The sequence below is a fragment of the Benincasa hispida genome, chromosome 12 (genome assembly GCF_009727055.1).
Source record: "Benincasa hispida cultivar B227 chromosome 12, ASM972705v1, whole genome shotgun sequence".
Classification (NCBI taxonomy): Eukaryota; Viridiplantae; Streptophyta; class Magnoliopsida; order Cucurbitales; family Cucurbitaceae; genus Benincasa; species Benincasa hispida.
The window spans coordinates 1998947-2024522 of record NC_052360.1 but is presented as its reverse complement, the minus strand read 5'-3'; the positions used below and the strand labels follow the sequence as shown (position 1 = coordinate 2024522).

The 25576-nt window shown below is 33.2% G+C and overlaps 1 protein-coding gene across 1 annotated transcript; it reads right to left on the bottom strand.

Annotated features, from left to right (window-relative positions):
• Positions 1 to 4000: 4000 nt before the first annotated feature.
• LOC120068153 (beta-1,6-galactosyltransferase GALT31A) lies at positions 4001 to 15873 on the bottom strand. Its single transcript, XM_039019854.1, has 11 exons — positions 15412 to 15873; positions 8451 to 8553; positions 8319 to 8377; positions 7953 to 8164; positions 7795 to 7858; positions 7615 to 7687; positions 5298 to 5418; positions 5090 to 5177; positions 4879 to 5004; positions 4508 to 4617; positions 4001 to 4289 (listed from the first exon to the last, which is right to left on the bottom strand). Exons 1-11 carry the CDS (start codon positions 15513 to 15515, stop codon positions 4141 to 4143), a joined length of 1209 nt encoding a protein of 402 aa, XP_038875782.1. The 5' UTR covers positions 15516 to 15873; the 3' UTR covers positions 4001 to 4140.
• Between the last annotated feature and the right edge of the window lie 9703 nt (positions 15874 to 25576).

The window sequence follows — 25576 nt, the reverse complement described above, 5'->3', positions numbered from 1 at the left end:
TTAACCATATACAACCACCTGGGTAACTATTTGTATGGCTCATCCCGGTCACCGAACACTTTGGCCAATGCCATGATATCCAAATTTTATTTTTATGTCGGACTGCAGTTGTGCCACGCTAATTGATGGTTTTTCTCTTACAATATCACAAAACTTTAGTACAATCATCGATGAATCTAACTGCACATGACTTTGACTAATTTCTAAGTAAAAACATGTATGTTGACAACATACTTAATGATCTGAAACAAATCATGCGACTTTTTCTTTGTTGCATGAAGTCTCCATTTGAAACTTTCTTCCCACTTCTTACACCGAATTGTCCAAATCGTCGGTGTCGATTCTACAACCCCATATGGTGCGTGACACTTAATAGCAAAATATTTGACCGCGTGTTGTAGTATTTCTTTGTCTTGACAAATCATCCTCTTATACAATTGGGTATTGTCAACATCCATATGGGCTACAATTGGGTCATGTTCTCGAATACTATCTATTACATTCATATCCAAATCATTGAATATATCTAAAGGTAACTCATGTTCACGACCATCAAAATCCAACTCTTCAAATTCATCGTCCGTTTCTATTCTAAAATCCATGTATTGATTGTTAGCCACCATATCTTTATCATCACAAAGTAATGCAACTAATTCAGGATCATGGTCAATACATTGAGTTAGATCTTCAAACTAACTAAAGGGTGCATTCATGTTTATATCTATCCCTACCCTATTCACATTAACATATAAATGTATTAAATTCAGGAATAGTATCGCGATTGAGAAAATAAGTTCATTGCTTGTTCATTAGGAATAGGGAATGACATAAACCTTCCTGATCCTGATGGTGTTAGATTAGGATATTTATATATTATTTCTATCGGATTTGCTCTCATATCTACACCAAGTGACATCTCTACCATTTCAACGAATTGTTCAAAAACAAGTTCAGTGTTCACATTGATGCTAAAACTCCCACCTGGTGGTTGGTTATAATCAATTCAATCAACGCCATATATCATACTATCATTTGTAAACAACATAAATCCCAAACATTTGTCCGTCGTTTTCTAAAAAAATGATAAACAATACATTATTAATTATTTTACTACTTATCAAACTTAAATGCAACAATAATATAAAACAAATATATATTATTACTATAGTATTTATAGTATTATATATTAATATAATACACAGTAATTAAAAATTGTATTAAATAACATCAATATGTAAATATGTATTAAATAACATAAATATATAAATATTATTGAATTTAACAACTACTAAAATTCATTATGATTATTATGATATTTTATGAATCACTTAAATTCATAGTTAGTAACTTAGTTTAGTTATATTTATATTCTATATATTCATACTACCAACAGCATGTTTTAGTAATGTTGTTATATTGCAAATTATATATGTACTTCCTAACATTATAATATATATGACACATCACATAACTTTTAATTTTAAATTATATAAAAAAGCATATTTAAATCATAAAATATATAACTTCATATTTCCTAACATTATGATATTATTTAAAGTAAACAACATATTAAAAATTTAATAGCGATTTTCATGCTTTTTCAATATAGGCATACAAATCTTTTTACATTTTAAGAACATCTTTTAAAAGAGCAAGTTTACACTTAATTTAATTTTAATGCTCTCTTTCTTTAAAAGAGCAAGGTTACGAGTCTTCATATATAAGAAATTAAAATGATATATTTAGAATAATATAAATATTAAAAAAAACTAATAATAAATTTAAAAAAAAAGACAAACAATACATTTCTAATTATTTTACTATTTATCAAACTTAAATAAAAAAAACAACAAAAATATAAACAAAATATTAAAAGTATTAAAAACTAATAAAAAAAAACTTTGAACATCAAACTTAAATACTAAAACAATTGAATATTATAAAAAATATATATATTAAATAACAAAAAAATTGTATTAAATAACAAAAACTTTTAAAAATGCACTAATACTAAAAGAATAACACTAATACTAAAAAAATCTAATATTATTTAAAATGCAGAAAAAAAAATTAATATGGTAGGTCTAACATCATATAAATAAGATTATCAATATGTAAATATTATTAAACTCGACAACTATTAAAAAGATTAACTGACAAATCTACTAACATCAATATATAAGGAATTAAAATGGTATATCTAGAATAATATAAATATAAAAAAAACTCGTAATAAATAAAAAATAAACTCACAAATTCAATAGTAGTCTTACTTTTTTCCTTAAAAGTGACAATGGTTTCTCTTTTCTTTGTTATTTGTTATTCGGCAACAAAAACTATGAAAAATAAAATACTATGAGAATATGGATCTATAACTTATTTTTTATTTAAAAAAAAAAACTAAGAATTTTGTTGAGTAAACGTTACTTTTTTTTTTGTTCTTCGTTTCCCAAATAGCAACAAAAACTATATAAAAAAATATAATAGTATGAGAATAGGAACAAAATTTATAATTATTTTTAACAAAAAATTGAAACTTTGTAGAGTAAATATACAAACCTCACAATTTGATGGACAAATATGAGAAAAAAGATGATTTAGTAACAATTTTTGGAAGAGGAAGAAGAACGAAAAGATGATAGGCAAAAGAGTAAAAAAGGAAGAGTGGTTTTTTATAAGTTTTGGAAAGAGAAGAGAGCAAAATTTTGAGAAGTTTTAGAAGAAAAAGATGAACGCAGAGAGCAACGAAGGCGGTAGTAATGCAGAGGAGGAAGGTAGAGGAAAATTGTGATTTGAGAAGCTGATAGTGGGGGTTTAAAACATGGTAGGTCAACTTTTGAAAACTCGACCCACGGACTAATTTTGTATGCAGAATTGCAGGCTGGACAAGTGGAAAAAATAAACTAATCAAAGGTGAGTCAACTGGACAGGTGAAATGGGACAAGACATGTGTCTAGTGTTAAAAACTCGACTAATGTAGGTCGAATTTTCAACACTCATCCTTACTTCATTGTCAAGTTCTCAAAACTCGACTTAATCCCTTTCTCTTCCTCGGACGGCCAAACCACCATATATTTCTAAATACTTTAGAAACTACCCTAATTCACTAAATAGCTTTTCAAACTACAATATTTTAATAAAAACATCCTAATATTGTTCCCAAGTATATCACAAATTTATCATGTTAAACTAAAGTACTAAATAATGGAACATAACAAATTTCTATAATATCTTTTTTTTTTAACAATGTGGATGAAAAAATTGAACTTCTGACTTCGAGATTATACCAAATGGGCTATGTTGGCCAAATTTCCATAATTTGAATTTGAAAAAAAAAAAAAAACAAAAAAGTGGGTTATGCATAGAGAAATAAATGAACAGAGGTCAGAAATCTCACTCTCAAAGCATGCACAATCAATGCAGTACCAGAAATTTTGGTCAAAGATTTGCCAATGAAATCAGCCATTCCTTTCATCTTTTCACCTTGTACCCTTTCGTGGCTTTCCCACCTTGTTCAACATTTTCAACATTACCAAAGTCAAATCATTATTAATTTGATCTCAAAAACAAAGTTCATCCAAATTTTATTTAATAATTTGTTTCTCATAAAAATAAAGTTCCACCTTACTACCTTGATGTGTCCAATTTTTGCGAGATGATTCTATAAAATAAAATTAATTTTTTTTTTTTAAAAAAAAAAAAAAAAAAAAAAAAAAAAAAAGAAAAAAAGTCCACTTCACCCGCAACAGATGAAACCCATTAATTAAAGAATTGTTTGACCCAATTTGTTTACAAATATAGCAAAATATTACTACCTATTAGTGATAGATCGTGATAGACCGATGTCTATTGCAGTCTATCGCCCACCGATAGATGTTTATCACAGTCTATTGTGATCCATCACTAATAAACAATGACATTTTACTATACTTGAAAATATTTTAACAGTTTTATCAATTAAAATAATTATCCTTAATTAAATTAATCAACAGCCACTGCCTTGTAATAATGAATAAGCAAAAATTGGGCAGATGGGGAGTTTGTGAACATTAGTGTGGGTTCATAACTTGATAATACAAACAGATATTCTACAAATATACAGTGACAAAAATAAAGATATCATCAAATTCAAAAGCTTTTCTAAAAACTGGTGTGCCAAATAGCTTCATCACCTTCCCCACATCTCTGGTGAACCTCCTCCATTCTCTCCACTGATTTGCAAATGCCACTGCAACTCCAATCAAATGATGCAGCACAAGGATTCCCAGCTTGGGCTTTCCACTCACAGTCTACAACATCCACAGTTAGTCAAATTAAATTCCTTATCTATAAACATAACTTTTTTGCATTTGGTAACCATCGAAACGATTCGACAAAATGTTTTGGCATTTGGTTAGTTTCGATGAAATGCGGTACTATCAGATATTGAATCAAGATAACTCTTCCATGGCCTAGATTTTTGGAATGGCGAAACATATTTAGACATGATGAGGTAGAAAATCCTTACCAAGTGGAGTGCCACAGCAAAGGCTCCTATCATCAATGTGTTCCACATCAAGACCAATGAACCATGAACCCAGGGAAACATCTTCATTTGCAAATTTATGTAGTATGGGCCTGGAGAAGAAGAAAATTCTTCATATAAGTTATGACAGCCAAATTATTACTAAAGTTTCGTTTGATCACTTCTTGGTTAGTTAATAATAAACTTATCACCTCTACTTTCATCTATTGGTTTCTTTGTTTTGTCAAATGTTTATTTAGGAAAGATAAAAACCACAGTAAAGAAATTACAAGAAAACAAACCAAATTTGGGTTATTAAACAGAGCCTACGGCCTAAAATGGTGAGCTACCATTCAGTGTCTGAAAGGACTTACCTATTAACTGAAATGTAGGTAGCCAAATCTTTGGAGATGGCATAAATTTGCCCAGTTGCATGTCTAAAATACTTGTTGCCTTCCTCACCAAATTTCCAGTATTCAGGTTCATGGTACTTTACCCCTCTGCAAAGAATTTATGGTGTTTAATATTTTGAAGTAACATTCCTGGGACTAACATTCTCAAGTATAGAGTATTTAATTTGCTTACTTTTGAGCAAGAACTGGGCCCGACTTCATGCAACCAATATAAACGCGTGGTTTTGATCTATGACGGGCCAAAGTAGAGCCGACCATACCTGTGATTTCTCAATCAGTTTAGTTATGGAGGACAATCTCAGCATTCCACCTCCAACATAAACACACAACGCACTCAAGAGGTAATAGAGCCAATAATCTTAGAATATGAGAATGCTAACCAAGATTTATGTGAACATCGTCATCAACTTTGATAAAGAAATCTGCATCCCACTTAGCAACTGCTGTTGAGAAGTATATTTGGGTTTTCGAGGATAATTCATGGTATCCTTCTATGTGGTTCTGTAAGAAAACAATCAAGTTCAAAGGTTCATTTAACTACGAATGTGTTATTTCAAATAGCAAGTACACAATCTGTATAAACCAAAGTAAATTGAAAGGTTAAAATGCATGGGAATAACTAAGCTAATTAAGAGCTATGGAAGAAAACAAAGTACATATTAACTACTTTAGTTTTGAATATAGCAACACCTTGAAACAACAATTAGTTATGTGTTAGAGTTAAATCAAGTATAAGACCAGCTGGCACATTATAGTGTACATGTGGTGGTTACGTTTGTTTTTTAAGTTCTGGCTGAGAGGAGCTGGAGAACATTTGACCACAAATCTCATGATTGTAATAATAAGAAACTTGAGCTCCAAGGGTGCACTCCCTCACATTCCCTCACAAGTCTGGGATGCTACACCCTTCCACCAATCTCCATATAATTCAAGGATCATCTATAATTATATAGCTTATCTATAACAGATATTTGGAGTCGTAGCTCTGTAGCCCAAAAAGAATCCTTGAACTACCATACCATTACAAAAGAAAAAACGAACGTAAAAGTCCTTCCTCTTTGAAACTACAGATTGCTTGACAAAAAATTGAACTTACAGATCGATATCAGGAGGAATCAGCAATTTGTTCTATTTACACAATGAAAAACTACCATACTTTTATTGATTATAAATACTAAACCAGAGAAAGGATTGTGTGACTTGGTCCAATAATGTCTGCTACTAACATTTCCTCAGACAATTGCTAGATCTCATCTTTCTGTATCTGCATCTGAGCATACCCTAAAAACAATTGCATGATCCAAATTCGTGGAGGTAGTAGTCCTGCAAGCATATTAAATGCAATGCCAAACTGCTAGAGTTGGTTTTATTTCATTTTAGTTGCGTAACTTGCATGGATGCAAAACCAAACTCTTAAGAATGTACCTTGCCATCATGGTTCCCATTCCTAGTTCCCAACAAAACACTACTGTGTATGCCCCAGCTTAAACCTTCATACTTCACAAGGTTTCTTTCTAGCCATTGTATCCCAGTTGCAAGGGTAGGAAGTCCTCGACTATTCTAATATCAGTTGGGGAGAATATGACTCCATTAAAAACACCCTCTGCTCATACTAGTATAACCATCTATCCATATTCTCCTGCGATCAACATTGGGATGTTAGCTTGTCTTCAAGGGTTTCTAGGAATGAAATTATATTTGACTAAAAATCCTATCATAAATATCACTTGGTCTTCAAATTTTCCTTGAAGTTTCATCATGTATGGATGTGAGTCCACATGATTTGAGTTTAATCAGACTCGGCTACTTCTATAGGTAAACTCTAAACCCTCTGAGCCATCTTCCTACAAAATTTTCCTCTTCTTGCATTAGCTTCTTCAGGCATTTGACTGTCACGTACAAGCAATTCATGCAGCTCCTTGTTCTTGCATCAATGGCTAATTGGAAATTTCTCATTATATGAAAGCACGAGTCATGTTAGCTTCTTACATGTAGTTTCAGATACGTCAACAACTACTTTTTGCAGTACAACTTTCTCCATCCCACAAAATCAAAAGTTGAAGGTGTGTTATCAAGAATTTTGCACTTTGCCAATGAAATTTGGATCGAGGATCAGTTGCCCTTGGGTCATAAGTGGTTTTGCATATTAAGAGAAAGTCTTCATCCTCCACTATTTCCATGGTTTCAATGATTTGATTCAGACCAACTGGTCGCAATATCCTCATCTCAGCTCCACTAACAAAATTGTCTTCCCATTTATTCTTTAGTATATTCATTTGTGGAGCAAATAACATTTTGAACTGACATCTATAAGCTTGATTGCTACCTTAGGTATAGAGATTTGAACCTCCAACCTCGAGAGGAGTAGATGCCCACTACAGTTAATATACAAAGTTGATAGAGTCAAGAATAGCCAACGGTTAGAATTAGTAAGAGGTAAAATTTACAAATCTTTCCAAGCATTCAAGAGGATAGACTCTAGCTTTCTCTCAATTATCATTGTCATTCCATAGATTATTTTAATTATTAATATCAGTTAGTAACTCTACCTAACAAAATGCAGATTAATTAAGCCAACCTCCCTAACACCCATAAGTGCCTCACCAGTTGCCAATAGTGATTAACTCTCTCTTCCCTCCCCACATATGCGAAATGCATCTATGGCCTATTTGGATCACAATATTAATGGTTACATACCAGTCTTAGAAAATCCTTATGTTGTGCATCCTCTGCATCAACTGCACGATCCAACACGCCACCAGGAGTTGCACTGAGAAAATAGCATGCTAAATTAACTATGAGATTATGAAGCATGAGATTTTGCAACAGAACAGATTCATGCAATAAGCACAATGCAGGCATTCATGAAAACTTTACCTATGTCCAATGATAAAGCGTATTATAATTCCCTTCTCCACCTCCAGCTTTCTTAGATCTTCACCTAAATTAAATATAACCACTTGTTGTGAGGAACGAGTTTGACTATTCAAAAAGAGAAAACAGTTGCACACAGAGTGACTATGCTATGGTTGAACCTTGAGGCATCCATGTTTCTCTAATAGAGTCTCTTCGCTTTCTGCTGCTGAAAGCCGTAATGATTCCCATAACAAAGAAAACCTTAGGTCGCTCCTTCAAAATCTTGATTCCGGAATCTGTAACCATAGGAGATCCTTCATCATCATCCGCTTTAGAAGCTCTAGCTGCGGCTAGCTGCACCTCCAATGATGAGATTGTTTTGTCTAACGTCCTGAAAAACTCATGTCATAATATGCTTCAAACTTAGAATGAACAATATGGCATTATCAACAATTCATTGTGCATCATTAAACTTGAGAAATGATTGCAAGGAAATAGAAAAGTTCCTTCAACAATACATATACAAGCATGAGAGTAAAACTTACATGATAACATCGTGGGTTTGTGATACTTGAGAAAGAATATCAGCCTGAAGGGAAGCCTCCTGTAACATGAACATGGTCATCAAGATATTGCTGTAAAGGAAAATTTGCAACATTTATTATACTCTAACTTGCCTTCTTCTCACAATTAACAATGGGCTGAGAAGTTTTTGATTGGACTTTCTCTAAAGATGCATCCTCCTCATCTGTTTCTACTGGATCGGGCACAGCCCAAAACCTATAAGACAAAGATAAAAAAATAATAATAATAGTAAATCAATCTACCAACTAACTTATCTAAATGGATAAAATTTCATAGCATGGAGAAGATATTGGAAATATGAATCTTTCTAACAATAATTAAGAATATGCACATTATCATACGTATAATTTCAATGTAGATAAAAACTCTAGGTTTAAAAGGAACAGCAACTAAGGGGCAATTCCATATCTTTACAACAAATCTAGCTAACTATCAGAGCACAAGGATCTCACTCTATTGATTTGAACTCACTGAGAGAATCTTTACGCATTACATCAAGAAGACAGGCATTACCTAAGAGTCTAAGACCATTCCAAAGTAAGAAAAGAAAAGAACTCACATTGCATATCTGCCCTGTGGGCCCAAATTTGAAGGTTTTAAGTTTGTAAAACAAAATGAGAGTTATCCATGTCCCCGTATTTCTTCTCAGTATCAGGTTCAAGAATATACTGATAGAATTCCAAACTAGGATTGGAGATTTTATTATATTCAAGTCGTACTGAACGATTACAAGAACAGAAAGAAAAGAAAGCTGCCCTGCTTCCTCTCACAGTAGAGAGCAAAGCTTCAGCCCCACTACAACTATCCCAAAATATTCACTAAATCTCTCCGGTCCTCTCCCCTCCCCTTTTAACATAACCTTCGTTTCCTAACTAACTAAGAGTCACTAATAGTCGTGGTCTCCATCTCCCCAACTGAAGCGCCTTCATCTTTTCCAACTTTTCCATTATTACCTTTACTCTTCCTCCTTTGATACTGAAATACGATCGGTGGCCTATCATTACCTCCTTCCTCCACATTTACCTTGTCCTCAAGGTAAAAAGTCGGAAATTGCTTCTAGAAATCATCCACTAACTCCCAAGTTGCCTCATATGCCTCGGCAAACCCTTCCATTTCACCAAAACTTCCCGTCCATTGTGCGAAGAATGAGGGCGATAACCCAACACCTCTTCTGGTTCAATCAACCATTTATGACTCTCATTCACCAATAGGTCCACTATTTGAGTTTCACACTGTTGTCCTACCACTTTCTTCAATTGTGATACGTGAAAAACAGGATGTATGACTGCTAATGGGGGAATTTCCAACTTGCAGGCGACCATCCCAATCCTTTCAGTGATTTTATACGACCCAAAGTACTTGGGAGACAACTTTACATACCACTGCTGATGTACAGAAATTTGTCAATAAGGTCTGAGCTTCAATAAGACCCAATCTCCTACCTGAAATTCCACATCCCATCTCTTCTTATCAGCATATTTCTTCATCTTGTCTTGAGCAACTCGCAAATGCTCTTTGAGAACCCGTAAAACCTCATCCCTATCTCTCAATTGCTGATCTAAAGTAGCATTTGAAGTACAATTATCACCATTATAAATCAAGGGAGGAGGCAGTCGTCCATATACAATCTGAAAGGGGGTCATTCCGGTCGACACATTATACGTGGTATTATACTAGTATTCAGCCCAATGCAGCCAATTAATCCATTCCTTTGGCCATTCAGAAAAGCAACGCAAATACATCTCCACATTGCGATTGACTACCTTAGTTTGATCGTCCAATTGTGGATGATAAGCCGTACTTCGATGTAGTTTGGTACCTGAGAGCTGGAAAAGTTCCTGCCAGAAATGACTCACAAACACCTTGTCTCGATCAGAAACAATGGACTTTGGAATCCCATGTAGCTTAACTACTTCCCTACAAAATACATTAGCTACAACTACAGCATTCAAGGGAGGTTTTAAGGCTAGAAAATGTCCATACTTACTCAAACTCAATTTGTCCACCACAACGAGGATTACATCATGACCCTTGGCCTTTGGTAATCCCTCTATGAAATCCATTGAGATGTCAGCCCAAACAACATCAGGAATTGTTAGCGGCATCAACAAACCTGCTGGAGACAAAGCCAAAGTCTTGTTCCTTTGACATACCATACATTCCTCCACGTATTTTTTAACATCCCTCTTCATTCCTTCCCAATACAACTCTCCTGATAAACGTTTATAAGCCCTCAAAAAACCATAATGGCCACCAAATACCGAATCATGTTATGTGTGTAAAATAGTAGGAATTAAAGTAGATGTTTTGGATAGAACTAACCTCCCTCTGGATTTCAGCACTCCCTGCTGTAAAGAAAAATCATGAACTCCCTCTTCCTTCTGTAGCACTCTGGTTTGATACTCTGTAATTTATCATCCCGTTCCACCTCTTTTTGGATGACTGCTATGTCTATCAGTGTAGGAGAAGTTAAGTTCGCGAGCTGAACATTGGATTCTACCCGTGATAACGCATCTGCTGCTCCATTTTCCAGTCCCGGCCGGCAAATCACTTCAAAGTCATACCCAAGAAACTTGGCAACCCACTTCTGATGTTGTGGTTGTATGGTTCTCTGTTCCAATAGAAATTTCAACGCCTTTTGATCCGTCTTGATCACAAATTTCCTCCCTAACAAATATGGCCTCCACCTTCGCACAGCCATTACCACAACCAATAGCTCCCTTTCGTACACCGGCTTGGCTCGGTCTCTCATAGATAAGGTGACTATAGAAGGCAATTGGTTGTTTCTGTTGAACTAGCATAGCTCCGATTCCATGTCCTGAAGCGTCAGTCTCCACCTCAAAAGGCAAACCAAAATCTGGTAATGCTGGCACAGGCAATGTCATCATAGCATGTTTTAACTTTTCAAATGCTTCCTGAGCCTCCTCTGACCATTAGAATGCCCCTCCTTTCAATACTTGAGTCAACGAGGCTGCAATACTCCCATGATTGTGCACAAATCGCCAATAATATCTTGACAGTCCTAAGAATCCCCGTATCTCCCTGATAGTTTAGGGTATTGTCCATTCCAAGATAGTTGTTACCTTCTCCGGATCCACCTCCACTCCCTTTCCCGAGATTATATGCCTCAAATATTCCACGCGCTCCTTAGCAAACTGACACTTCTTACGGTTAGCATATAATTCGTTCTCCCTCATAACAGATAGTACTACTTTCAGATGTTGCAAGTGATCTTCCAAATTCTTGCTGTACACCAAAATGTCATCGAAGAAGACTAAGACAAAGTGTCATAGGTATGGTTTAAAGATGGTGTTCATCAAGGCTTGAAAGGTGGAAGGAGCATTGGTTGGTCCAAAAGGCATTACCAAAAACTCGTAATGGCCTTCATGGGTTCTAAAACTTGTTTTCTCAATATCTCCAGGATGCATTCTTATCTGATGATAACCCGACTTCAAGTCTAACTTAGAAAATAGCTCCGCTCCATTCAATTCATCAAACAATTCTTCTACCACTGGTATAGGAAATTTGTTCGGAATAGTTGCATTATTGAGAGCTTTGTAATCCACACAAAACCGTCAGCCCCCATCCTTCTTTCTCACCAACAGTACTGGGCTTGAATACGGGCTTGTGCTGGGTCTGATAATCCCTGAATCCAACATCTCTTCCACTAATTTTTCCATTTCAGCTTTCTGCTGATAGGCATAACGATACAATCTTACATTGATTGGATTCGTCCCCTCCTTCAAGTGGATGTGATGCTCAATACTTCTGCATGGAGGAAGCTCCTCCGACCATTCAAACACATCCTCAAACTTGTGCAACAAGGTGGGTATTGATTCCGAGATGGTGTAGACTTCCTCTATTCCATACCATTCAGCCATTGATACGCCTCCTTCTATCATTCAACATTCAATTAGAAACCCCTGTCCTCCTCAATCCACGATCTCATCATGCTCTTCAAACTCACTCTCGCTTTCGTCAAACTCGGGTCACCACGAAGAGTTACCTTACGATTCTTGTGATCGAAGGTCATTGTTAAGTTTCGCCAGTCCACTTCTGTCTTCCCTAACGAATGAAGCCATTGCATGCCCAAAATCATGTCCACTCCCCCAAGCTCTAACGGCAAGAAACTATCCTTCACCGTCCATTCTCCGATCGTGACCTCCACCTTACACAATCCTTTTCCTTTAACCGCCGAGCCAGATCCCAAGACCACTCCATAATTTGTAGTTTCTATAATTTCCAAGAGCAATCGCTTCGCTAATCCTTCAGATATGAAATTATGAGTTGCTCCGCAATCAATCAATAACACGACCAGCTCACCCCTTATCTCCCCTTTGATCTTCATTGTTCGTGGATTGGTTAATCCCATAACTGAATTCAACGAAAGTTCAGCTACTATAGAGACTTCTTCTTCCATGGTCAACATGTTCAATTCTAGTACCTCTTCTCTCAGATCGTCCTCCTCGTACAGTTCCATTTCTTCCCCGGACGCATGCACCACCAGCAATCTCAGCTCTCTGAGTTCGCGTCCTTTACATCGATGTCCCACAATGTACCTCTCATCACACCTGAAACAGAGTCCCTTCTCCTTCTCCGCTTGAAATTCCGCGTCCGTTAATCATCAGGACGATCCTTCCCTCCGATTTTCCCCGATCGACACCCCTCTCAGTGTAATCGTCCTCATCGGAAATGATTCACTAGTTTTCCTCCATCTTTCACTTCTCCAATATTACTTATTTTATTCATGGCATCGCTATTTATTTTAGTACCATGCAGGGTTTGGATCTTACCTCCGAATGTCTTTGCCCGACCCGCTTCTGATCCCACATTCTCACGATCCTCAACCCGTTGGGCCAATGACATCATTTGCGCCAACCTGACCGATCCCCAGCATTCCACCTCTGCCTTGATCCATGGGGCAAGTCCATTTATAAATGTCTCCTCCAACACTTCACTCGAAAGATGCGGCAACAGAGCCACCAACTTATCAAACAAATTCCAATACGCCTCCACCGTCAACTCTTGCCTGATTGCTAAGAACCTTTCGCAGATCGATCTTTCTCTCAGCGATCGAAATCGAACCAACAACCTCTGTTTTAAGTCCTGCCAATCTTTAAACGGCTCACGTCCCTCTTTGGACCGGTACCAATCCAACGCTGTTCCGTCAAAACTGATCACTGCTACCGTCATTTTCTCCGATTCCGTCAGCTTGTGGATCTGAAAGTACCAATCAGCTCTGAATGACCACGAATCCGGATCACTTCCACTGAATGCCGGCATCTCAACCTTCTTAAATTTGCTTCAGTCACTCACCAATTCTTCTACTCCCAATTTGGCTGCATTATTCAACACAGTTTTACTATTTGATCCTTCCTTTTCCTCCATCGAGACTGTCTTACCTTTCGCCATTTCGGCCACATACGAAATTAGCATCTTCTGGGGCCTTTCCACTTGCATTCCCAATCGATCGATACTCTTAGCCAACAATGCTAAGTTCTCCTCAATGGTCAACAATTTCTACATCTCTACTCGGAGACCGAGATCTCCTGATCCAACAGTTCCAACTTCTCCTCAAATCGCTTTTGAGCCATCACTCCCAGGGGAATGCTCTGATACCAATTTGATAGAATTCCAAACTAGGATTGGAGATTTTATTATATTCAAGTCGTACTGAACGATTACAAGAACAGAAAGAAAAGAAAGCTACCTTCTCACAGGCGAGAGCAAAGCTTCAGCCCCACTACAACCACCTCAAAATATTCACTAAATCTCTCTGATCCTCTCCCCTCCCCTTTTAACATAACCTTCATTTCCTAACTAACTAAGAGTCACTAATAGTCGTGGTCCCCTGGGCAGAAGCGTCTTCATCTTTTCTAACTTTTCCCATATTACATCTCGCTACCTCTTTAGTTGCCACCCCCTACTTGCTCATTCGAAATGACTACCACAAGAAAGTCGCTCCTATCTCTAAGGGGGCTTATGCACTCCACGACTTTCTTATGTCATGAGGGATCTATTAGCAGCAAATTCCCCATACATCTCGAGGCACCTACCAAAAAGATACTCTGAAGGCTTCGGGATCGAGGTATCATTAGCCGAAGAAGACCCTGGCCAATCCACGTGGCCTGCTTGACGAACGTCAGCGACGGAGACATCATAAATTGGTCCGCGAGCATCGCAATAAGTCTTCTGTCCTACTACAGGTGCTGCGACAACCTTTACCAAGTCCGAACGATTGTCGACCACCAAATCCGCTGGTCTGCAATACTCTTCCTCCTTTGATAATGAAATCCGATCAGTGGCCTATCATATACGTGCTTCACTGCTTACAGGAAAATAATCCTTGTAAAGTTTAGGAAGTACCAACTTAACTTGCCACATCTAAGCCTTCTACATTTCCTTATCTCTCCGAAAATGAGAGATAAGCATAAAAGAAAAATGTGGATTCACAAAGACACAAAGTCCATCCCAGCTTTAGAAACTTGGTACTTTGTTTTCAGGATCAGTAAATAAAATTTGAACTTGATACTGACAATTTAACCATCCAAAATAATATGCTTTTCGTGCCATAGATCTCATAAGAGCACCACCATCCAACCAAAAAGCCGAAGTTCAAAAAAATTAATCTTTCTTGCCAACGCCACGACAAGATATAGTTCTCACAATTTTCTGACTACCGAGATTGAAAAATGCCAGAGAACCATATGAATATAAAGTAATCTACATCTACAGCCTAAAGAAGAAATCAGAAACAGGAATCTTCTGCGATTGGCCAGAAATTTGCAACACCCAATACCAAAAGATCCAGTTCCAGGAAGTCCCAAATGCTAAAAGAAACATAAAATGCCTTCACAAATCAAAGAACCCCATGCAGCCTAAAGATAATTTCCTTCTACTACTACCTATTCTCCATCCGATCAGCCAAATTTCTCAAAAGAACAGCTCAAGAACACGACCCACTATCCTCATTGAAAATGGCAACACCCCAACACCAACAAAAACATCCCATTCAGTACAAGATCTCAGGCACAAATGAGAGAGAGAGAATACCTGTCGACAACAAAAATACCCAGGAAGAAGCTAGCAATGCAAAACAGAAAAACCCATCTGGGAGAAAAGCCATTGGTGGGCTTATGAGGTCTGGTGAGACCCATTAGAGCCCAGAAGCTTCCAAAGCTCAACGAAGCGCTTCCAGGTTATTCTCTTGAGATTAAAAGCGTCAGAAAGAAGAACCGAAATGAACCCATGAAAGAAGAAGAGAAGAGAAGCAACAAAATCAGTGTCTTAAAGAGAAAGAGGATTGTGTTTGCCGTCAAAACATGGGGAATTGAAGAATGGTTTTTCCTTCGCTGTTCTCTGCTCTGTTCTGAGGTTATGGGCAGAATCGAAATGGTAGAATGTGATGGGTTTTTTTGTTTTCGAAATTCGATTGTGTTTTTGAATCGCTGGCTCACGGGAATGTGAAAAAATGGTATATTCATAAAGAATTGGACTCGGGTCTGTGCTACCCCACGTCAAGGTCAAGCGGTATCTGAAGCAAACAGCAGATGTAAAAAAAAAACTCTGGATTTTGGGGTCTTTTTCTTTCCATCTTTTAGCCTGATTTTCAAATTCTATTTTCTAAACCTCTATTTATAAACTTAAATTTCAATAAATAGAATTATATTTATGGCTTTACAATAATAGAAAATAAAAACATGTTCAAAAAATATATAAAACAACGTTTTAGTCCCTTTATTTTAGATTTTATTTCATTTTTAGTTTTTGCTCGTAAATGTCTAAATTTAGTCCTACAAATAAAGTAGCCTTTGTTGTTAAATTATTAAAAAAAAAAAAGATAGCTAGCCTATTCACATGTGTTTTTTCATTATCTGAAAATTATTATTATTATTTAACCTATTTTAATAAAAAAAAAAATTCAAAATCTAAATTTATAAAGATTATCTTGACGCTCCAATGCATCCTTTATTTCTGCTCTTCTTTTCACGCATTTGAAGAATGTTATCTGAGCAAGAGCATTTATAGGTAACATTCAAGCTCCTTTGAGGACTCCATTTATGCACTCGGATAGATTTGTCATCATCCACCCATATCTGAATCCTTCATCATGTGCTTGAGTCCATTGCTATAAACTAATGTTGTCAAAAAAACTTAGACAGCTCCGATTTATTCTTTTGATATCTTCAATTGCTTTGTTGAACTTTTGAATTTGAAACTAATACCCGACACGATAAACATAATTTTTCAATGAATTCAATTTATACTTTTTATTGAAGTTGCTGACGATATGTCGTAAGCAAAAACGATGGTGACATTTCAGTCCCGTCCAACCATTTGCTAGGTTGTTCACTACTGCAATTATACCAGCATGTCGATCTGAAATTAAACACACCTCTTCGTGTGTTACAATTTCTCTCAGGTGTTTCATACTTAGTGATCTCAAACAAGCCATCTACCGAGCGGTACTGTTCATATAACAAGTGGCAAGCATTCGGCATTCCATGCTCGCATTTTATGGCCGTTTGCTCATATTTTAACATAAACTACGAAGATTTTATTGAGGACTACTATAAATTGTCAACATTCGCTCCCAGAAATATAGCCATCCCCACCCCCTCACGTCAATCCCACAAGCCTCCGTCTAATTCAAAATGATAACAAAATACATAGGTTGTTAGAAGCAACTCGAGTACACAGATACATATAGTATACCATCTCATTACTTTATTTCCTCTATGAGGGAAAAAGAAAAGTAATAAACCTGCAATCTCGAGGGTGGATACGTGTCGAAACTTCAACCTTCGACAACCTAAGCGAGATTCGCGAGATTTCCCTTGTCGATGGTTGAAGTTTCGGCTTATGTATTGTTTTCAAGTTTTTTTTTGTTCGTCGAGTTCTCAACGTTCGACCTCCACATTAGTCGAGCCCTCAACGTTCGACCTCTAGCCTTGAACTCCCAAAACAACAATATTTCTCTAATAAGTTTCAAAACAACAATATTTCTCTAATAAGTTTTGAAAACAACAATATTAATATTAAAGGTCCATTATTAATACATACAGTCTATAAAAGAAAAATAAAAGGAAAATAAAAGTTTGAATTTTTTATTTTGATTAAAGCTTAAGGTTTATACATATAAAGTTTAGTGCACACAAATCAATAGATAAAGAGAAGAGAGAGAAAAAGGAAAGAGAGAAATTATTATTTTTTTATAACTTGTTTATTTTAAAATTTGATTTTGGGTCTCGATGTAGTATGTTCTACACATGCCTAAGACTTGTTGGTTGCATTTTGGTTTTCTAGGTTGCCCATACCTTGTAACCATTAAAATAATTAACTAAATAATAAAAAAAAATCTTGACTCATTACAAATACAAATATTTTAATTCAAGTCACATCCTTATTTTATGGGACAGGGGATATGTCATTTTCACTTTATATTATAAATTTCCTAGGTTTTTATGAGACCTCGTGCTAAATTTAGTTAGATAATTAATGCATGTCAAAAAAGAAAAAAAGAAAAAAAATAGTCTATGATTGAATAAACATTTGTAATGTAGTTTGATTAAACATTTTTTTTTAGTGTTTCATTTTGAAAATAAATCATTTTAAAAAAAATGAAATAACCCTTAAAATAGTTTTTAAAATACTTTTTAACATTTATTTCAATCAGGTTTTATCAAAAGAATTTAAATTAAAACACTTTTTTTAGTCAATGTAAACAGACACTTATTCTACAAAGCATCCAATGACATATTTGGAAGTATTTTAGAAATGGTAATCTAAACAAAGTTGATTCATTAACAGTGATTTATTAAATATGATTTCTATACCCTCGTCTTTTGGGCTAAATTATTTATTTATAATTAATTTTGTAAAACTATGATAAATCACTTTGTCCAAATGATTTAAATTTAATTACAAGTATTTTTAAATGGTTAAATGTTTGTTTTGAAATGTGGTTATAATTTTAAAATCATAAAATTATGAAAAAGAAACATTATATTTGAGATTGAAAAAAATTGAGACAGGCAAACGGAAAATTATAAAGAGAAAAATGTTAAGAGGCAATAGAGACAAAGAAAATTTGAATAAAGAAATAAAGTTACAAAGATATAAGAATTTTGGGGAGAATGGCAAACTTTTATGGAGAATAACTTTAAAAGGAAAAAAAAAAAAAAAAAACCTCGAGCGAGGAAAAAAATTCGAGGGCAGCAAGTTAGAGAAATAAATTTTAAAAATAGAGAAAAATTTTGAGAGAGTTAAAATGCATTTTTCAAAAATGATATTCTTTATTAAAAAAATAGAGGACATTATAAACATTTTAGAGAGAGAAAACTTGATAAACTTTAGAGAGAGAGAGATAAAAATTCTATAAAGAGACAGTTTTTTTAAAAAAAAAATTTATGACAGAATAAAGTGAAATAGAAGGATATTTCTTTAATATGAAATAGTAGTCTTTTTAAAAAGAAAGCACTCACAATCATCTTTCCAAATCATTTATTCATAATTAACAATTTTAGAAGGAAAATTTATTTTAGACATGTCAAAAGAGATTTTGATTCTTCCAAAATTACCTTAAAACATGTCCTATGTAAAATCTTACAAAATCTTAAAAATTATTATTATTTCAAATTAAAGAGCTATTATATGAGAATATTTATAAAGCCAAACCATAACTAATTAAATTCAATTATTACTACATAAAGTAGGTTACGTTGCTTCAATGTCAAGTAACCATATGCATGACGTTTTTGAAAATGTTAAGTAATCGATTGTCAAGTAAAATGTGATAATTTGATCTCAAAAATAGGTCAAGTCATATGTTTCCTGAGACAATTTTTGTGTCAAGAAACATAATACACTTGACATTGGTAACACGTCAAATTTATTGATTCTTCACGTTGATTACGTATCATATGATAGTTACTCTTGACATTTTTTATTTGTCAAATATATGTTTATTTTGACACAAAATGGTGGACAAATTATTTAATTTTTTACACGGTAATGTAATCTATACTTTTTTTTTCTAAATTAAACATATCAATTTTTCATTTCTCTGCATTACGTGTGTTCCAACAATAAGATAAAATTATTTCTTCAACTAAAATAAACAGCTGCATATTTGAGGTCTATTACCAACCCAAAATATCAAAGTAGCAATTCCATTCTTCTATTATCTTTTATATAATGAACGATTTCAAAATCTATTACAGTACATACTACCCTACCCCAATATGCAATAATTCTAAAATTTCAAGAACTATAATTTCCAATCATGTACTATTCCAAAATCATGAGACTACAAATATCTATCCTCTACCACATATTCTTTTCAAGTCTATAACCCATAATGTCTATTGACAAAAATATTTTACACAAAAAAGTACATGGGCATTTCCATTATAGCCATACACAAAATTTACAGCCAAATACATTGTCCATGATCTAAAAATTCAACCCCGCTCGTACTTCATCCAATTCAAATTACGAGTATGAGGTCCTTTAATTGTACCAACCTATATAAAATTTTAAAAAGTCAAATATACATTTTACACTATTTATACACTAAAAAATAAAAATAGGTCATATTACACTACTATAATATTACAATATAAGTAGTTTAAAAACATGCCACATTTGTGATAATGCTCTTGTCTTTAGTCATGATTTTTCGAATACATCTCATAACATAATACCCACATTTGACAGTTCCCACTTGTAAAGGACATTACAATTCAAAACCAATAATACATATTACATTAACATATGCACTAAATGTACATCATTTTATTAATTCTTTAAATGCTCTTATGCTTGTCTTTCCTACTTTCTAGAATGTGGTTTTTCGAGTTTTTTTCAAATTCTTTTGAGATTGAAAAATCGTCACTATCTTGCATTTGCCAAAAGAGTATAGTATAATATTAAAAATGAAATAAATTTTACACCAAATACAAAAAAAAAAAAAAAAAAACACACAAACACACACGAACAAAATTAACTTACATAATTGTTATGTATTTGATATCATCTCGCGAATTTGTTCTCAATGAGTTGAGATAGTACACCACGTCATCATACGCATTAATAACAATTAATGACAAATGGTCACTAAATAAAATACACAAGTAATTAGCATTTATAATTAACGTGAAAAAATTCAAAAATATCCGTGAAATCTCCACTTTATAAAAAAAAAATGTCAAGTAAGTAAAAGTTGCAAGTATTAAGTAATGAAGATTTTGTAGAGTAAGTTAATATAGTCAATACAACTGTAAAATTCAGTTAATACAAATATAGACTAACAAAATAACAACTTATGTTTAACTCACTTAATATTCCCCTTAAACACAAGCCAGAGAGAGCATAAAATTGATGCCTGCTAGTTGAGATGCGGAAAAGATGAACTGAAGCAACATATCTTTCCGTAGAACTTGTTCACGAATAAAATGGATGTCCACTACGACATGTTTAGTTAGTTGAATAGCGAGGGTGGTACTGTACCAAAAATTTTGAAGATCTTGAAGAAGTTGTAGCTAAGGCACAATTTACCCTCGCTCAGTGGGTCGCCCTGACTCATCCCAACCCTAAAAAGTAAATGCATAAACTTCTTTTATGGTATTTGAAGCTCGTTACTTTTTAAAATTTTCCAATGTGGGACAATTGTACTTATAATACTTTGAGAGAGTATTCAGTTGTGTGAGTGATATAATGTTTTGAGAGAGTATTCTTGTAATTGGAATCAGGAGAGATTTATATGTGATTGTAAAAAAAATAAAAAATCACAAAATAAATTTTTTTTCTGGTTCATAGCTTTTTTCTCCCGTTTGAAGTTTTTTTTTTCGTTAATTCTTATATTTTCAGTTTTATTCTCTTTTTTAATTTCTCAATTATTTTTTCAGCTTATTCTTAGTGAGAGGTTGGTTTGTGAAATTAATGTCTACCTAATGTAAACTAACTCTCTGACCCTCTTATTTATTCCCATACTAATGATCCTAATAGATTGTTTGGTTGGGTCGCTCAACTTTTCCAAATTTTGTCACCTGAGTTGGTTTCTTACGAAAAGGATCATGTTAATTTTGTGTGCTGTGTATTTTAAACGATTGCACTCCTTCTCAACTAGTCTTTTGATATGACTCTATATGTAATAATAATAAAGAATATACATAGAAAGTGCCTATATATGACCACCCAATAGGATTGGCAATGTTAAATTTAGGATGGATAAAAATACTTATGGTTAATAGAAATTCACTTAATATTTACAAATTTAAAGGCTTATTTAATTATACCAAAAACTAAAATCTATCCCACATCTCAAATCATAATTTGAATAAGAAATCAAACTAATTCACGTATAATAAACTAATCTATGATTAAATTTGATTTTAAGAAATTTTTGTAAAGGTTTTCTTAAAAAATTCTACAATATATTATATATATATTATATATATATATATATATATATATATATATATATATTGTCTTTTTTCCTGTAAGTAATTAATCAGGTCTCTATGGAAGGAAAAAAAAAAAACAAAAGGACAGAAATGCAATATTTTTAAGGTTTAGGGTTAGGGTTAGCACTCTCCTTTCCATTTCTTCACTCCAACAACATTCTTAGCTGGAAATCAAACCTAGTTTCATCTTCACAGTTAGTCAAATTTGTCAAGTTGCAAAGAAATACTTTGTCAATGAAATTTATATATTTATTTACTAATAAAAAGGAAAGAGATGATTATTTTAAATTTGATTTAAATCCTGTTTGATCTTTAAATTATCAATTTTGTTTTATTTTAGTCCTTAAAATTTTAAAATATTTATTTTACTCCCTAAACTTTCAAATAGTAGCTATTTATGTGTTTGATGTTAAGATTCCGTTAAAAACTAACAAATTGATGATGACATGGCTGATTTTTGTGCTATGATGTGGCATTGTAATTAGATTGTCAATTAATTAAGTGAGTCGGGCATTTGGGTCAAATTTCCGTATTTGGGTAATTTGGATTTTAACACACCCACTTCCCTTCAAGTGTCGAAGCCTTCACACCATTACAGTTTATCGATTATTCTTCTCATTCTAAAAAACAACACAACTTTGTACTTTTGTAGAAGGAGAACACGAGAGAAATAAGATAGATATTCCTTTTATTTCGGGGTGAGACTGTTTATTGTGAGTGTTCAGTCCACTTATTGTATAAGCAATACTTATTTTCATTTAAACTTTTACCAAAATGTTGGGTTTTATGTTTAGTCCAATTGAAACTAATTTGGGTTGATCCATCTCGAAAACCCTAAATTTTCTTTTATGTGATATGGGTATGATCTAAGAAGGAGGAGGGTAAAAAAAATACAGAAAACGGAGAGAAATAGAAGGAGAGCAGTGTAGTTCGATGTTGGAGATTCAACCATTGGATCATATTGAATTTTGGTCAGCCTGTTGAGAATATATAGGGCCTCGTTTTGAACGGTTAGATCATCGTTTTGAGTTTTGGTTTATCTATAGTCGCTACTTAACAGAACTTGTAAAATTGGGTAATATTTTCATTATTTTTATCTCTCAATCATTGATCTCTTATGTATGAAAGTATTGGCAGATTGTGAATCTTTGTACGACTAATTTTGGTTCATTTTCCCTCAATTTTATCGAAAGTTGACAAGTGACTCCTCGCAAGTCCCATGGTTTATACTCTTCACATCGAGGAGGTTTTCCACATATATTTCGTGTGTTATTTGTTTTTAGTCTTTCAAAATTTTATGGTTTATTGTTGTTCATTATTAGTTGATCGTTTGGTGATTAACTTGTAGTGTATTGAAGTACTATTGTTTGGTTGATTATCTTAGAGGAGATCCTAGTAACTTGCTAGTATATTATTTGGGTCTTTATCACTATCGTCCTTGGTAAAAAATGGTGTGTGTAAACTCGTTCTTTTACTGCTGTGGGGATTTATGCTTTCTTTTGGAATTAAATTAAGAGTGTTTGAGATCATAACTGGGTTTTAAGATTTATGAGCAAAATAACCTATGTATCCTAATGACTTTTCAAATCCAATCCATTTTATGGAAAGATGCATTTATTTTTAATTTTCTTTTTCAGAAAGATCATGGAAGATTTGGAAGTTAAAAGAAGGAATTAAACATGGAAAGGAAAAGAAAAAAATCAATAAATAAAAGAGAATTTTCAAAGATTTTTTTAAAAATACTATTTATTAAGCAGAATATTTTCAAAAATAGAAAAGGTGGAAAATTATTTAGATAAAATAACAAAATTTTAATCTTTTTTAAAGTCTATCTATGTTTATGAGTTTTTTTTACACTATTTTTATAAATAATTTGACATTTTTTTTTTTTTTTGTATTGGTGAAAATTTTCATAGTACTCCCTGAACCATCTCTTTACCAAGTGCAAGTGTGGAGAAAAGTCTTCCACGGAATTTTAGCTAGGTTTATCTTAGGAAAGAGGTTAAGATCTATCAAATTGCCACACAAATGTCTCCCCTATAATTTTAGTCAGAATATTTGGATGGGCAAGAATCCATTTTACCCAATGTTCGGTCCTTAGTTGACCCTATATTTACATTAGGAGGGGAAAAAAATAGGAAAATTCTTATAAATATAAAAAATAAAAAATATTTACATTTTATACCAAAAAAATTTCAAGAGTGTTTTGTATTTTTAGATACTTTTGTAAATATTTTTAAATATTTTTTTTATATTTAAAAAAGCCAAAAAAATACAGGGTTGATCTCTAGATTTTGGGTTAAATTTGTATTTGGTCCCTAAATTTTAAAATATTATACAATTAGTCCTTAAATTTTAATTTTGATTTCAATTTAGTCCCTAAAATTTTAAAATCTTACACTTTTACATTTGAAATTTGAGTTTTGTTTCAATTTAGGTCTCTATTTTTAAAATTTTACATTTTTTACCTCAATTTTTATGAATGCTCACTTTTAATAATTGATGTCAAAGTCTATTAATTAGTTCAAAATAATTATGAAGTAAAATATTAAATTTTGCCAACAAGAGCATAACTCAACTAGCATAGTGTTCATACTATCAACCTCGAGATTTGAGGTTTGATTCTCCTTTCCCACACTTTAATTACAATACCTTTGCAAAAAATAAAAAATAAAATAAAATAAAATTTTAAGTTTCATTTTAAAAGCAATGAAAAATAGTGAAACTTAATCAATAATAATTAATTTAATGATTTTAAATGTATCAACATATATCAAGGGTTTGACAAAAAAAAAAAAGAGTATTTATCAAAAATTGATATTGAAAATATAAATCTTGGAAACAAACTAGGGGCCAAATTGAAACAAAACTAAAATGTTCATGGTAAATGAAACATTTTAAAACCTGAGAATTAATTGAAATCAAATTTATAATTTGAGAACTAAATATGTATCGTTTTGAAACTTAAAACAAAATAGAAATTTAACCCAAAACTAGGGACCAAAAATATATTTTCCCTCTAAACATGTCCTCAATCTCTTTGTTCTTTAACCAAATTTTAACATCAATAACTAAAATAGATATTATTAAAAAATTTAGGGATTAAAATAGACGTTTTAAAAGTTCAGGATCAAAATGGAATAAAATTGATAGTTTAGAGGTTAAAATAGGATAAAATCTTTAAAATATTTAATTAATAATAATAATAATAATAAACTGTTCAGCTGGCGTACGTGTTGTACTGTTCCCTCCTCCAAGGCCCTTCGTAACGTGATGGCGTTCCCAGGTACAAAACATCCCATCTTGAATCGTCAAGAATAAATTATTATTATTGTTATTATTTTTAATTGACCTTAATAATTATATAATTTTTAAAAATAAAATCAAATTAAAATTAGAAAATTTCTACAGATAGAAATAATATCAAATTATTTATAAAAATAACAAAACAAAAAAAAAAATGGATAGACTTCTATCAACATCTATCTCTATTTTTTATTATTTATTTTTTTAAATATTCGTCATGTCCTAATTTTGGCCCATAGTCAGACAAATTTGATTCCAAAACCCATTTAGTAGTGAATGCAATTGATATATAATAATGAACATGCAGATCAAACAATCCTCCAATAAAAAACATAGCTTATAATTGTTGGTGATGATACTCGGGGTTAAATGCAAGCGCCTCTAGATAGATCAACTATTTCATCTGTTCTTCAATAAGGATGAGTTAGAGCGTATTCAATAGTAAT